The sequence below is a fragment of the Acinonyx jubatus genome, chromosome A2, assembly GCF_027475565.1.
Source record: "Acinonyx jubatus isolate Ajub_Pintada_27869175 chromosome A2, VMU_Ajub_asm_v1.0, whole genome shotgun sequence".
In the NCBI taxonomy this organism is placed as follows: Eukaryota; Metazoa; Chordata; class Mammalia; order Carnivora; family Felidae; genus Acinonyx; species Acinonyx jubatus.
The window spans coordinates 69,647,557-69,664,042 of NC_069383.1; the positions used below are offsets into that span (position 1 = coordinate 69,647,557).

Genomic DNA, 16,486 nt, shown 5'->3' on the forward strand with positions numbered 1-16,486 from the left:
TAAATCTGAGTGACCCTATTTCTCCTTTTCCTTTGATTTATTCAATTCTCCCTTAGCAATGACATGAAGGAGCATCTTAACATTCTTGGGAGTATTGTCACACGAGTGTCTGTTATCTCAGCATCAATTGGACATTGTAGTTTCTTTGACCCAGTGAAAAGAAGAAGTTTGTTCGCGTCCATGAGTGGATACAGAATGAAGCCCATAATCGATTTGGGTAAAGCCAAATGCCCCCCAAAGACGAGATTGTTGTTAGAAGTGGTGGTGGGGGTTGGTAGTTTTTTTTTTCTCTTTCTTCCTATTGTAACTTGCAGTGGAGGCTAAGAAGAAAACAATAGAAAGGTAAAAAAAATAATAATAACGATAATAAAAAAATCAACAGCCTTGGCCTATCTTCTCAGGGACATGACTCAGAAGAAAAGATGACTTTGTCATTTTCTTGTAAAAGCTGGGATGGAAAGGTTACCTAGCTTCATTTACCTATCTCCTTTGACAGGATGGATGATTTCCCTGGGATGCTACAGCAGTCACATTACAAACATAGTTCTAGGGCACTTGCCACGATGACGGTCTGGTAGTTTGGGAAAAACGGCTGGCTGAAAAATTGAGAAGTGCCAACATGTTAACTTAGAGTCATAAATGGGAACATTTTGTTTGGCCTGGAGAACACTTTTCCTCATATCGGATTAGAGTTATTTTAGTCACGATTTCAGTGAGCATAAGATCATGTGCCCTACGAGTGCTCAATCATTCAGTGATGCTGTTTACAGCCCTCAAAGCTGGATTTCCTGAAATACTCTTTTTGAAACTATCAATGGCTGTTGTACGTATGCTGAAAAAGCCCACGCTTCTTTTAAAAAGAGTTGTTTGATATCATCAGTGAAGTAACCATACTCTGTTCTCTCTTCTTGTTCTTGACAGAATAAGCAAATTCTGTCCCCAACCTACCCCCTAAAAAAGAAAGAAGGCTATCCTGTGTGACACAGCATACACTCAGGCTCAGCCAAAAAGGGACACATGCCTCCCCTCAGTGAGGAATTTCATAGCAGACCCTGAGGAAGACAAGCCGGCCTAAAATTCACTTATTTTTTTGCACTGCCAAAGGTTTAGTCACAGATCAATTATGGTTCGTGTGTGTACGAGAGAAAGAGAGAGAAATTAATGTCCCTCATTTGCTATGTTCAAATCTCCAGAACTTTTAAGGTTTTCGAAGTAACATCACGGCAAAGAACCCCGTCCTGTGGGATGGGCTGACTCTGAGCTTGCCCCATGCTGTGTGAGGCCAGCCCTTTAATGCACTTGTCACAGACCTCTCCTGGCTGACAGGCGTCAGAAAGGGCGCTGGTGCAGCCGTGGCGGGAACCGGAAGCTGGCCGAGGAAGCTTCTAGTGCAGCATCTTTCACTTTATGCCCAGTTCCAGAACTACGCTTTCAAATGTAATTCTAGCTGCCAATTTACACTGTTCTGGGGCTCAAACTTATTTTTAGTTTCATTTCCATGGAAAACGTGCACTTTTGCTCTTGATTGATAGATATATTTTGACAGTTAATACAGGTTTACCCAGTCAAGGCTTGTTTTAGTTGAAGGTGAAAATGGAAGAGAAAAAAAGAATCACTCTGACAGATATCCGTATTTCTCTTTTTATTGCATTCGTTGTCTGACAACAATAATACTCATTGGCAAGAGATTTATTTACACTGACAAATTAAATGTAATCACAGGTATTTTTAGATTGGTCAGAAAACAGAGGACCATTGTGATAGTTTGCTTTGAACGCCTCTGAAAACCAAAGAGTAAGAAATGTCGTTTGAAACGGAACAATCTAGAGAAGTACATATTAACCAAGCACAAGAGAACAATTCAGACGTGGCACTATATTGTCTCTTCCATGCAAATGATCAGACACCAAAATGTACAAATTAAAAGTTTCAGATAGCATGCTATCCATACTTATCGGACGCAAAATGATTTTCAACCAACTCTTTTCCTTTAGTGATATATAAAGAAAGATTAAAATAAATCAACTTCTAAAAATGGAATAGAATTCATTCTCTCTTGTTTCTCTTTTCAGCTGGCTGGTTTTGTTAGTGATATGTAGCAGACGTACAAGTGGCTTAGCTGCGACACCATTAAAAAATACAAAAGCAATGCTTGTGATAACCATAAATAATATTAAGGAAAACATATACACACATATACTTAAGGGGTTTTGCAAAACACTAACTAAACCTGATGTTGTTGGTAGGTGTCATCTAGTTGGAGTGCCTGTTAATTCCCACTTGTCAAGGTAATTTAACTATTTTTGGCCAATTGTTCTTTCATGGATGAACAGTTACATCCTTAGCAGAAAACCTGGGTATGTGGATAAAGCAGCTGAAAGAAAGAGAAGGGCACACCTTCCAACAACATACGCACGCTCATATCCACTTGCATTATATTTGGCAATGACCTAACCATGCCATCGCTCCACAAAAAAAAAGTAAAGAAATGACCGTGTGATGGCAACACTGCCATCAGAGAGCCAGTAGTTAGTGGCTTAAGCATCATAGCTACCAAGTACGTCATCGAAGAGCATGAGCGAATGCACAAGAACACAGGTATAATTTTTAGCCAAGAGACTGCGGTCCGCAGTTGAAAATGCCCAAAGCTGCCTACGTTTCTGAGGTTCAACTCAGCAATGTGCAATCTTGACATCAAAGCATTAACTAAACATTTGAGGAAACTTTATCTTACTAAAATACCAAGTATCTAATAAATCAATTTTACCAAAATATATAAACATGTAGAAGGATAAGTGCATTTAGTAGAAATACTTACATTAAAAAAATCTCTTAAAATCTTATGAGCCATTCCATGTATACACACACACAAAGTGGCGATAAGGCTATGATTACTGCTTGGAGTCCTAACTGAATTACCAAGTTCCTTATACAATGTACATATATTTTATGCCATGTGATTGCAGTGTGTGTGTGTGTGTGTGTGTGTGTGAGCGCGTGTGCGCATATGTATGTATATATGTATGTGTGTAAGGTGGAAATATATTCACACATATGTAGTTCTGTACATCTCCACACACAGCATGCACATTATTGACAAGTTGCCTCTGGTTCTCTTATTTTTTACCTCTCATTCATTCTTGAATCTCTAGCAGTTTTGGGGTTGGGGCAGGGCCAAGGATCGGAAATCATCACATTTCTTTCCTTCCCCACTCTGTAGATGTGGAAGCGGGTCACAGGCCACTCACCTAGGCGAGCCTTCAAGTAACAACCATTCCCTCAACACATCCACACAGACACTCACGCACAAGCACTTAAAGACCCTCTGTTTACTATAAGGTGGAACTTGATGCTTTTATTTCCAGGGAGAAATTGATTCTGTAAGCTTTTCCCTTGCCCTCTGACTTCCTGGTTGGATGGATCTATTCTGTTGCTACTATAAGTTATTCAAATACTACTAGTGCACTGTCCAGTATTATTTTTTCCCCAGTGTTTTGAGCCAAAACTAAACTTCCTGAGACTTTAAATACCTAAGACAAATATAGTTTTTAAAAAAATCTGTCTATATACCCAGGCTCTTTTCCAGGAATGAGTCACTGAAGCACATTCATATTTCTGACAATACTGTTTTTTTTTGAGAATTTACTCCCCACCCCCATTATCATAATAAAAAAAAACAATTCTAGTGGAAAATATGGACATTTTATTTCTGGACTTCCTCCTTAAATGCTTAGCTTCAGAAGAGCGTACAGGTAGATCCTTGATCAAAGGTAAATTTGAAAAGATATTTTTTAAAAAGCCTGGGCTTTTCTTTTCCATTTCACCTTTCATTCAGAAAGCACTGAGGACTTACCATTAACCAGGTGACTTGAACCTTAGTGCCTGCTGTCCACCAGAGTGATATGCCCCTCACCAGGGCCCTGCTAGGACAGTAAATTTAACGGCTCAGATGGAATTTGGTAATTCTTGAATATGCCAATGTAATGAGGGGCTACCACATATCCAGATTATAAACACTTGTTCCAGAATTGTTGGGACATCTCTCTTTAGAATCTTCAAACACTGGGTTTCTTCTCTTGAAGCCTGGTCTACAGAACCTTTAATATTTATAATTGAGATTGACTATCCATATAAATGCAGTATTTTATTTACTTTTTAAAAATATAATTTTAAAGCACATGTTAATCCTATTACACAAAAAAACCTAGTCGAGAATTCTTTGTCTTTAGCCAAAACCATAAGGGCTAATTGAGGGGCTATATCCAACAACCTATGATGGTAGCTCGGGCCTGGGAGAGCTTAAGATTTCGGGCTAGAGAGGACTAGAGGATGAAAGGCAGCAGCAAGGGTTAATTTGGTTCCTCTCCTGTCCTCTTGCCACTTTGTTTCCAACAACAACAAAGAAACACAAAGTAGGTGTTCCCATTCCAGGCCCCTTAAAAAGCTGAGTTTGGAATGAGCACTGTAATACTGCAATCACAAACTGTCTGTCTGTCTCGTGGGTTAAAGATGCTTCTTTGATGTTGAGGGCCAGAAATCCAGGTCAACCCCAGCTAAAGAAGGCTAGCCTAGAACGATAGCTTTATTATCATGAAATAAATGGCGGACTTCATCAGTGTATCAGAAGGAACAAAGTTCAGTTTCTGCCCTAATGTATCACTCTGAAGTACACTTCCGATTCAGGCAGAAAAAAGAAAAGAAAAGAATGAGAAAACTAGTACATAAACTGTGAGTTACTTTAAGAGAGGTGGTCTTAAATAATCTGTTATAGTAACTAAAGTCCTTTAATGGAAAACTCTGCCTAGACATTCAGCCCATACAATGCTCCCTGTCTACGGCTTGGCCTCACCACGCATTCCCTAACCCCCAAAGCATTACCTATACCCCAAAACAATGTGGCTATTGTTAAAGTCATACTGAGCTGTCATTTAGGAAATATAATTCATAGTAACCAGATACTCCCTTTTTGTTCATTTGCTGATAAATAAAAAACTGCAAAGTCTTTAAGGATCATGAAGCAACAATTCTGTGTTAAACTGTATGGACGCTGAAGAGCACTAGCATTAATTAAAGTAGGAATTGTCGAAGACACTGGAACCCCGGTCAGGCATCATGCACTAGAGTCAAGAGAAGAAATAATACGAAAACCAAATGTTCATAAGATCTGAGGTCCTGCACTTTGTTTTCACACTCTTTGATCAATCAGTTTACACTCTGTCCTTTGTCGGACAGTCAAATCGAGTGCCTTTTATGATTTCAGCAGTTTTAAGTAGTAATAATATTAAAGTAACTTGCTAAGACCTAAAATTACCATAACTTAACTTAACAAACCAAAATAGTTACAATACAAACTAAGTGATTTGAGGAATAAGAATTTGATTTATAATATTTTCAGTTGATCACTGACCTAAACATTGGAAGTGTACAAATAAAGTTCAAGAACAATACTTTTAAGACATTTAAGAAAATGCAATAAATTATGTGCAGAGACTGAGACTTACAGACATTTCCAGTATGTACATCCATTTTCAAATAACACCGAAGTATAAACATAACTTAAAATAATCCTCCTCTATTTCCACTCTTAAAATGAATACAGAGAAAAACTTCCAGTGTGATCCAGATCACCTTTTTTCCCCCAAAGATAAGCAAAAATGGCCAAAATTTACAATAGCAAGCACTAGTATTCCCAGATTTTGACTAATGTAGTCTTTTAGTATTAGACAAGATCTGCTGAATTTTGTAGTTCATGAATAGTGGTGGTTCCTTGTTTCTCATGATATTAATAAATAGCAAAGCACCACACATCTCAAATATTAATAGAGTATCCAGTATGGCAGTTTCATTATCATACTCCAAATGAAGATAGTCAGAAAAACATACATAGTGACTCTGATAATTGTAAAACACAATATTAACTTGTGTCAATGTTTCTGAGTATTGAATGATCTGTCCCTGCGACAAAAGGACTGAAGTATAACAGACAATACTCTGTCACTGAAAAGGAAACAGGCCTTAGGGAAAGAACAGCATTATAAATTTCTAGTTCAGCCAATTCCAGATTTCAGATATTCAAGCAAGCAAAAAAAAAAAAATCACAATATTCAAAATACAAGATGGTGCTATATGGGCAAGAGCCCTTTTACATTATCTATGACCTGTAACCTTCAAAAGCCTTCCCTCAAGCTCTGTGTATACAACATTTCTAGTGAAAGATATGGACAGAGGTCCCATTCCCCCCGCCCCCACCCCCACCATTACCCCCACCATGTAGTAAAGGAAGTAAAATACAAGTCCAAGAATTTATCTGGCCTCAACTCTTATTTTGAAACTCGTCCCTTGGAAAGTGGATGACCTTGTTTTTACAGCCAACGTAGGAAAGACAACCAGAAACACAAGCATAAAAAGCAAAACAACAAACAACAACCAATCATTTGAAATCTCTCCAGATAAACTTATTTTTGCCTCCTTCTGCCCTAATCTCCTACACTTGAATTAATTTGATGAAATACTGAAATCCTTAATACTGGGTTTAAAATAAGTATTAACTGTCTCCACTGGTAGACTGTATCCTGTGTACTCTCTTAAACAAACTTGAACCGTAAAGTGGAAATCTCTAAAGAGTGAAAGAGAATGGCTCAGAAAAAACATTCGAAACATCTCTAAAATGTAACTGTCAGCTCTCCTTTACGGGAACATTCTGTGTGTTCAATAAAATAGCTTCTCTGGTTGAACGTTACTCAAATCTAAATTTTCTCTAACTGGTATTTCTATTTTTCTTAAAAGTACATTTGTTAAAACACTAACTGAGCCCACTTGGGAAATCTTAAGTAGAAAATATGTGACAAGTTCCTGATTGTGTCACAGTCAGGCCGAAGACTAGCCAGAATGTTCCCCAGGAGAGGAAACCTGAAAACGTTGGTTTCCTTAAAAATCAATTTCCTGTTCAATTTGTTGGGGGAAAAAGGAACTACGTTATGTGTGTCAGTGTTGCTGAAGTACTGAACATGCAGCAGTAGCAAAGTAAACAATGGATCCCAATATCCCATGGCTGTGCTAATGTCTGATTTTTTTCTTTGTTCGGCTAAATCTGGAGGATAAATGTTACTCTCAGAACCCCAAGGTAATACCCACATCCACATTCTTAAGGCTTTTTGCTTCCTTCTGGGGTTAACAAATAACTATAATTCTTTTCTCTCTTTCTGATGCCCCGCAAACAGAAGAGTTTGCTTGCCTTTGGCCACAGTACGTAATCATGTTACAGAGCACCCATGTTTCTACAGTGGGGTTGTCTCACTGTCCAGACACAAAAATGAGAGGGAAACTTTCCCACATGCTGGGGTAGATTCTGGAGCCCAGATCTCATGGCAGAGTGGTGCTCTCGGCCATGCAGATATGTGCTATTGACCAGTTTCAGGATTCCCAGACTGAAAAGTCACGGCCCTCCATTAACAATACCTGGGGTGTCTCACGCTTTTGTTGGGCAGGGTGACATCCATTTTCCAAGCAACGCAACCCACCCAACACAACACAAGAGCATAGTAAGAGAGAGAGAAACACAGCTATTTTGCATCTTTCACAAATGAGATCCTTGGTTTGGCAAGAAACCAAAGGAGGCTTGGGATTATTTCAGTAGGCAAAAATTAAAATAGTATTCGATTATTGCAGAAAATGCAGTTATGCAACACGTGGTTCCCCCATCTGCCTAGCGCACATCACCCCTGCCATCAGTTCCTTAATCCTCCGGAGGAGAGTGGGGCAGGAAGAGGGGAGACTTGTCTGAGAGAGGGTGTGTGTTACTGCTCACCAGCGCCCTCTGTGGCAGCTGTCATCTTTTCGTTCTTTTTAGACTTCCTCTGCATTTGTTCTTGTTCCTTCCTCCTCAGCTTTTCTCTTTGTTTTTCCATTTTCTCTTGGGCCTTCCGAGCCTTCTCTAGAGATACCTTCATTTCCTTCAGTTTTTTTTTTACCACTGCTCGGTCCTGGGATGACGTCATTCCCAGAGCCTAGGAAGGAAATACATAAACAAATTGAATTTGAAAACCAGTGACCTCTCTGCTCAGGAAGAGGTTGATATCACAATATGTTCAAACTGAAGAACTAATTTAAACATAATCAAAGAGGTAAGAAACTAGGAAAAGCTGATGACATTTGCCAATAATCTCCATACTTGGGGGCTGAGCTTTATTTGTTCTTTGAAGTTCCTAGCCCAGTAGGCCCTAAACCCCATTAAGTAAGTGCTTTCCAAACTGGTAATTAATGGGTGAATGAATTTTTAAAAGGGGGCACAGTTCTGCTTCCCCAACCTTTGGGCTGTAGACATTTACAAGCAAACATATTGCTAAACTCATCAATATTTTTAAAAGATAGGAGTGGGCACCTGCTGCCATAGAGGCCTCCAAGAAGGGCAGGGAGAATGAAATGGCTTCCTTTCTGCCAATGTAATCATTTACAATGAGGACCAAAAATGTCTTTGAGGCTGGAATGCTCATGTCAGCATGACTAGCCATTTTCTCCCTGTAGGCAGACCTATAAAGGAATCCTGTTAATGAGGAGGCTGCTCGATGAGCTTGGAATTCAGAATAAGGGGAGTTGGTTGCGTACTTTAAATGTTTCATGACCTTCAGAATCAACAGCAGGATGCATCCATCTCCCCAACAGGGACAGCCTTCAATGGGCCTTCATATTCACAGACTATTGATTGATCTCTAACCTTTTCAAGACTGTCAAGAGATACTCATCTGCCCTTCAGCCCAGCAGGGGGCTGAGGTTGGGGGTGGGGAGCCGAATGTAAGTTCTTTTTGCCCTTTTCCACAGGGGTAGGTACCCCCTCAGTCTCTAAAAGGGATGAACTGGACAGGTGAAATGAGAGTGGGATGGAGCGGGGGGAGACACGGCCTGCGCGTACTTGGGGAAGAAAGTTCTGTGGAGAATATCATCCCCGTTTTGGAGAGGTGTGCAGGGAAGAGTGGGGGCGGAGAAGAAATGAATAAAGACGGAAAGATTCATGGATTTAGGTTTTAACTCTAATGTGATGAAAGAGAGTCCACATTGGCCATTATTACAACTCATACTACACAGGAAGTCAGTAGAGTTCGTACATGGACCATGTGTTGCTAGGGGAAGCAATGGAGTGAGTCCCTAGCTTTCCTACTTGGCAGCCTACTGTTTGGCTTAGAATCCTTGACGACTTTCCAAAACTTCATTTACTACTCAGAAATAATGCAACGTCCTTTCTGCTGACCGTTGATGAGAATTACCTCTCAGATATGCAGATGTTCTTATCTAATGAAAACATTTTAGGTGCTATGTGCAATACAAATCATACCTGGTAACCTAACACAGACATATAATTCTTTACCTTAAGTTTATTTCCATCCAACTGCAGGAGTTGCTCTCCAGTGATGTTTTGGGCACTGAATTCAGATACATACTGCTCCAGATTTAGGCTCATTAGCCAGTGAGAAACCTGCTGCACGCTCCATTCATGAACGGCCCGATTCTGACACTGACTGTGTTTGGGAGACTGTCCATCATCAAGGATCTGAGGTAGGAATGTTACGCAGCGTTGTTAAAGGACCAAGATGCTAGGGCTCGGCACGGCTTATTACGCTATCAAAAGGAATCTCTTGCCTACTAGAGCCACATTTATTTTTAAACCGTAAAATGATTAAGCTATGGTTCTAGTTGTGTGTGTGACACACACACACACACACACACGTAATTATCACCTACATTGTTTAGGTATTTGGAAATTTAAAAATTCCCCCAGATAAAGCGGCATTATTAATGTCGGATGTTTTATATTGAAAAATACACTCCAATGTTGCAAGTCTTACGCTAGAACACTTTGGAAAGATTATGAGATGCAGAAAACGAGTATTTCATTCATCTCTATATGCAATGCATCACTCTGCATGTAGCCTCAGATAAGACGTTGGAGATATATAAAAATACATTTAAAAATATTGAGGTTATCTTTCCCTTAGAAGGGGACGGCATTACGTCCTCAAGCGTTGTTAGGGGAAATTTCACAGCCATGATTTCACGTGAGCAGCAAGCGAACCTGTGAGGAAGGCAGGGCAGGTAATGTCCATAATGACTTTTAATAAATGAGGGAAGTGAGGCTCGGCAAGTGTACAGATCTGTCCGAGACCACGCAGCTAGCAACGGGTAGAGCTCAACAGGTAGTGGTTTATTCCAAATCTTAGGCTCTGCCCAGCGCAGAACATCGCTTTTAATAGTGCAGAGGGCAGCTTGGTCCCTAGCACCTCTAAGCTGAGAGGCGATGAAGATGAAGACAGGTCTGGGAGGAAAGACAAGGGTCACCTTGGGGAACACTGACAAGGGGATGGGGTAAGCCGAGATGAAGGCAAAGGAGGTGGAACAGAATGGACCGTGTCAGGGTAATGGCGATGGGGGATCAGTCGAGGGACTCTGGAGGTAGAATGTGGTGATCCTCTTGACTCAGAAATATCTTTTAAACTTAGATAGAGACAAGGGCAGAGAGTGAAACTATTTAGGACAAGGAAATCCTCCACCACAGACACCAGTATTCTTGCATCGTTTGAGTTTTAAATCATTTTGCAGAGAGAGAAGAGAAGGTTCGAACAATACCACATAAGCCACCACACGCAGCCCACTGATAGCTCACCTCGTCATCTATCATATCCAGGCTCTGAGTGAGGGAGCAACAAAGGAATCAAAAAGAAAAGTGTTATAGAAATAGGAAACACAACATACACAGTACAAAGTTTTAAAATTAAAATCACGCCAAGCCTGAAGAGTATGGGCAGAAACATTTAAGAGAAAAAAGTTTCATAAAACAAAAATCATGTTAGAAAGAAATAACTTAGAACAAATACTCGCAGCAACAATGTCTTTATTTACAGTGCTTCTCTCCCTCCCACCCCCTGCCCTAAATACTGGTATTTGTTCCTCTCCTTACCTCTTGGGGCACTAAGTCAATCACTAATGTAATATCCTGCTTCTCTGTACACATTTATCTTCTGGGAATTCTTGGCAATGTTAATTTGACCCTGGCTTCTAAATAAGTGATTCTCACCCAGTTTTCCTTCCTTTTGGGAACTGTATACCTCTCTCTGTCTCCACTGCAGAGGTTCTCAATGAGGGGCCATGCCCTACTCAGAGGGAATATCAGAGTCCTGGGGCAGAGGTGATGATGGGGGGGAGGCGAGTGAGAAAGGGGATGGATAGTCTGTCAACTCCCCTGATTCCTGAGCTATTCCCTATGTGTGCTCTCTAGTGCCCAGGCTCCCATCCCCACCCCTCTGGTTAGCATCATCTCAATTACATCAGAGAAAGGCGGAGGAGGTCCCTGGAGGGCTTAAAGGGCTCGGAAACAGTCCTTTGTCTTCACGTTGAGATAGAGAGGGAGAGGAATCATGATTTCCTATCAAGCATGAAACCATGATCCAAATGATTTATAACAAAATCTACTTAAGAACGTCTTCCTGGTGGTAGGTGATGGGAACAGTGGAGGATCTGAGCGCCATGAGCATACCTCATCTGATGACAGCACTAAGGACTGGGAGAGCCCTGTAGTTTTGGGTTCTGCTCCTAGGCCGCTCAGGTCTGCCGAACTGGTGCTGCTGGGACTGAAGTCATCATTGAAGGTAAAATTCTGTAAAAGTAGATGAAGCTCAGTGTTAAATGAGCACAGCGAGGGAACCAGAGGTAGGTGTATTTGCAAGTTCTAAAAGCCTCTCTTTAAGTAATCTTAGGAGAAAATCATATTTGGTTTGGTGATGACCTTCAAGTGGCAGTGGTTGAGAGCGCTGTGCCTTTTGCAATTGATAGGGAATTCTGGGTGCTTTCTCCATCAGATAGGAGCATAGGTGTTTTGGAGAAATGATTCTTTAATCTCTCTTCAAGGATACGGCATTCATTATCCTCTGCAACTGCTCAGAGGAGTAATATTAATAAGCCTATCTTCTTTGACCCTAATTGTGATGAGTAACAGTGCAAGTAAAAATACAAGATGGTGTGGAGAGCCTGAGCTATTAGGAACAGATGGCCATCCATATTAGAAAGGTAGCTTGAGCACCCCCTGGGAAGGATCGCTTGCTGTTGGCCGTGATAAATACTGTGAGAAATGGCAGATCCTCCCCTGGATATAACCTTCAAGACGATGAGTTCTGGGGGAGGTCACAGTCTCAGTGTAAATACACGAGTAGTTACATGCTCAAACACAACTCTCACACAGCATCGACAGAGCACCAAAGAGGCTACAGAACAGGTACACTTTCCAAATAATCACCTGGGGGGGGGGGGGGGGTTGCTGAGCAAGGGGTGGGGGGAGGGGTGTGAACAAAAGTTCCTCAGATCTTCATTAAAACGTTCAGTGGATATTAAAGTCAAATATGTTCACAATGACCACATAGCTGCATTCGTGAAAATGTCTTACACCAAATCTGGAGTCTCTCCGTGGCAAGATAATAGTAGAGTTATTCCAACTACATTTAGATTTCTCAGATCCAGTACTAAAAATGTTACAAAGATCAGAGTGATCTAGTGCTGCCCAGACTTTCTTGCTACTAATTCTAGAATGACTGGCTTCCTAGGAACTCGAAGCCCTTGGCCAACACCATCTTGTTTCATATTCCACTTCCATAGGGATTGGACTGTTAGGTTTCCATTAGGTTCCCTTGCCACTGGGTTCAGTCGGTTGTCAAAAATGAATACCATGCCAGAGGCTGGAGAAATCAGTTCCAAACAAACCCCAAGGTCTGCTAAAACTTCAGACATGGAAACGAAATCCAAGAACGTGGAGAGCTAGGCTAGTAGAACACTTAAGCAGGAGAGCATTTGACACAACACATTACTATTTGATATTGTCAACAGAGACACAGCCCCAAACCCTGTCAAAACCCTGTGAGCTGTTGACCTCAAGAAAAGAGTTAAATTCAAGTAACATTAATCACACATTTCTGTTTGAGAAAGAAAAGCAAACACAGATAAAAGGAGACCAAACAACATGTGAAAGTTAGCCACCATATGTGCTTCAATAAAATGTTAGGTAAGGTTTGCAGCGTCATGCTGGAAATAACCATTGTGCATTTGAAAACAAACAACATCCATGCCTTGTATTTTCTAATTCTGCTAAAGTTAAGAACTTTGGTGATGAGATTATAAGTTTTTCAACATGGAAGTTTGATTTAAAAGAAGATATAAGCAAGGGGGCTATGGCAGCATTGGTTTGTTTTAAAGAGTTTCATTTAGATATATTGAACACGTATTCAGTCCCAAATTTATTTGTTTTCCAGTAAATCTCGAAGAACGCGGTAAAAATAGTCTTGTAATGTAATTTAAAGTGGCATACTTCGTAAACAGATCTATCATACTGGTCCATGACTCAAATGCATCTTTCCCAGCATGGCTTAACTGTCAAACTGAGATTAAACAGCAGTATGTGAAAAGACAGGCAAATCAAAGATTAACGTACAATCTAGAATGGAACAGAATTAAAGAAGGTGATGGTTAACGGAGGCTTTCTTTCTCCCCACACAGGAAATACCATGCATGGTTTATTGCAGTGTTATCACATTGGTTTCTCAGGTCCAGAGTAAACACACAAGTTGAGAATGCTTTCCAAAGACTGAAGAGGAGGAAGGATTTGGGGTTTTCTTGTTTGCTTTTTAAATCCATGTGTTGTCTACCTTGGACCCCTTTTTATCTGAAATTAGAGTTTCAGGAGAAGGCTGAAGGGGACTTGTAGGTGAAGGCAGGTTTCTGAAGGAATAGGATCCTTTTCGGCTTTCGTTAAACCACGAGAAAGGCATGCATGGTGAGCGGGTGGTGACCTGCGCTGTGGGGGATGGCTTCGGTTTCCAGTGTTCCAGCCTGCCTCTGAAGATCCTGTATTATGAGACAAATGGGCACGTTAGACAAAGAAAGGGCAGATGTGACACTTGTTTAACTGAATTCTGAAGGGACTCTGAATCAAGTTCGAAGTAAGAGTTTGAGATATTGTTCTACACAACAGAGGAAAAAATTTGCATTTTTTACTAGGACATTAAGCTTAGTAGCTACCTTGTTTGAACTGAAATGGATTCTACAACAATGGTCAACATTTCCCCACCCCCACCACCTTTTTTTTTTTTAAGTTGCACAGAGTCCCATGTGGGGCTCAAACTCACGAACTGTGAGGTCATGACCTGAACCGAAACCAAGAGACAGATGCTTAACCAACAAAGCCACCCGCGTGCCCCGCGGTCAACATTTTCATAGTGCTTTGCCATAGTGAATTCTTAGGAAATTTGCCTGATAAATGGATGTGGGTGAATTAAAGTCAGGGCGGGGCACCATCTTTCTAGAACTGCTATGAGGTTAACCATTGCAGCAGTCCCCTTATTTGGGTGACACAGCAGTGCCTTACCATTAGTGCCATTAGCTCTTAGCCAGCATTCTTTCCTGGCCTCCTCTGAACTCATGCTGCCAAGAGTATGAGACTTTGGAAAATGATGTATTTAAATACTTTGGAAATGTCAGGGCTTATGATGCTTGAAGCAGAACACATCCCTTATTGCTTTTTCATCATAATCTGAGTGCCTTTTTCTAGGAGGAGACCAGGCCACAAGTCTTAATACCCTACTTGGAGGTCCAGGGTCTACCACCTCTCGAGTACATGGCCTTGGTCTTCTCTTAGCCTCTATTTCCTCCTGTGTAAAACGTGGGTATTTTATGTATCTCCTATGTAGTTGTTAAGAATTACATGAGATAGTATGCGTGAAAGTGCTTGGGAATCTGTGAAAGTATGAAGGTCTATGGTTATTGTTTAACATTGAAAGGATTCAAAGTCATTTGAGAAACACAGTTTGAAGACTGATATTCTTATCAGTGCAAGTACTTGCATATTTACATTTATCTTTTGGTTAGAGAAAAATAATTACCAAGAGCTGAGGCAGGAATGGACAGCAGTTAATGTGCATCTTAGAAGAGGTCAACCCTCAATATGTCCCAATGGTATTTGCTACAATGTTTATTATATGTTAGCTGTTGATGTCATGCCAACAAGGAGATTCCTTTTCAGTTAAAAGTGCCTCCACACCACAGCCAGACAACTCAGGACCCACAGGCTTCTCAACTCTCATTTCAAGTTTACATAACTAGTAGAACACTCCTAACAGTCCCTGTTTATTTCCAAAGACTACTCTGAGAATCAAATGGGACAATAAATGTAAAAGCATCTTGTTAACGGCAAAGCAATATACAAATATAAAAGGATTATAAAAATAACGATTAAAGAGAATGGAGACATCAGTGAAATTTTGGTAGAATATTGAGATCGTAGTTTGGGTGAGTAAAATAGTTGGTCATTTAAAGATTCCAGAATACCTGATGATTATGATGGTGAGTTCCTTAAAAAACAAACAGACAAACAATAAAAGGGACTGTAAGGATAAGACAGAAAGCCCAATGAGAGATGTTGGTCAACCTTCAATTTCATCCTAAAGTCTAAATTACAAAAAAATTCTGTATCCTTAATTCTACTTACTTACTATTAAAAGATGGGGCAGAGGGGGTACAATAATTGAACTTGAGACATCATACTAGCAGAGGCAGACTGGTATTCTGCAAGAAGCACTTTTTATTCCTGGGTCATGGACCAGTGCAGTGTTTCCCAAACAAGTCTGGTAAGAATCATCTAGGGCAGATGCTCAAATACAGATTCATAGGCACCTAGAATTCCTGAATTCGAATGTGGGACAGAGGAAGGGAGGAGTTTGCCTGGAATCTATATTTTAACACATGTCTGAGCTGATATTTAAAGTTTTTAATAATATCTACATTTATTTATATTACCCTGGATGCAAGGATGAGGCTTCTGGAGCAGAACAAGTTACCATTTACTTACAGAAAATGATTGCACTGGTTCCCCATGCCCTAATTTCTTCTTTCTAGAGGGACACAATGAAAACCAGTTGTCATCCCATACTTGGTCTACACTGTAGGTAAGGAATCTAAACAATGCCAATCTGGATGATTATATAGGAGAGGGACATAGTGCTGTTCTTACCTCCCCTCTGGCAGAGGGAGAGAAATCTTATCTCTTTACTGTAAACAAATTCAACTAGGGAAGGATCTTGGGTCCTTACCCTTCAGGAAGTAATATATTGTCTTGGGGGGAGATAAGACCAACAGCTCAGGCTGAACAACCCTGGGAATGTCTCCATCAAGCTGGGTCTCATCCTCTCTCCCCATCCTACTCCTTGAAACTTTACCTCTGGCGAGGTAAATCTGTGCAGTTCTCACTATCTATCCAGTCATAATTTAGCTTTTGAGGCTTGACTTTGAAGCTCAGGTCCCAGAGTCCAGTAAAAATGTTCAGAAGCCTCTAACTGTGCAGAAACACAAAAATATTTTTGCTGCAGTTCCACATTCTTATAACTGGACATGTTTGAGATAAACTGGACCTAAAGATTATTTCCCCCTTTGGTTACAAACTTCTGGATCAATTAATCAA

The 16,486-nt window shown here is 40.5% G+C and overlaps 1 protein-coding gene across 16 annotated transcripts in view; it reads right to left on the bottom strand.

Moving 5' to 3' along the window:
- Nucleotides 1–1,627: 1,627 nt before the first annotated feature.
- PPP1R9A (protein phosphatase 1 regulatory subunit 9A) overlaps nucleotides 1,628–16,486 on the bottom strand; it is a 323,631-nt gene continuing 308,772 nt past the window's right edge. For 8 of the 16 annotated variants that reach the window (XM_027071911.2, XM_053218431.1, XM_027071909.2 and 5 more), the window contains 5 exons: nucleotides 13,680–13,878; nucleotides 11,525–11,644; nucleotides 10,655–10,678; nucleotides 9,362–9,544; nucleotides 1,628–8,006 (listed from right to left, as the gene is read on the bottom strand). In XM_027071911.2, the coding sequence (XP_026927712.1) occupies nucleotides 7,797–8,006; nucleotides 9,362–9,544; nucleotides 10,655–10,678; nucleotides 11,525–11,644; nucleotides 13,680–13,878 (736 nt within the window). In that variant the 3' untranslated portion in view covers nucleotides 1,628–7,796. The remainder of the gene's footprint in view (nucleotides 8,007–9,361; nucleotides 9,545–10,654; nucleotides 10,679–11,524; nucleotides 11,645–13,679; nucleotides 13,879–16,486) is intronic. The other 8 variants (XM_053218445.1, XM_053218432.1, XM_053218438.1 and 5 more) reach the window with 4 other exon arrangements.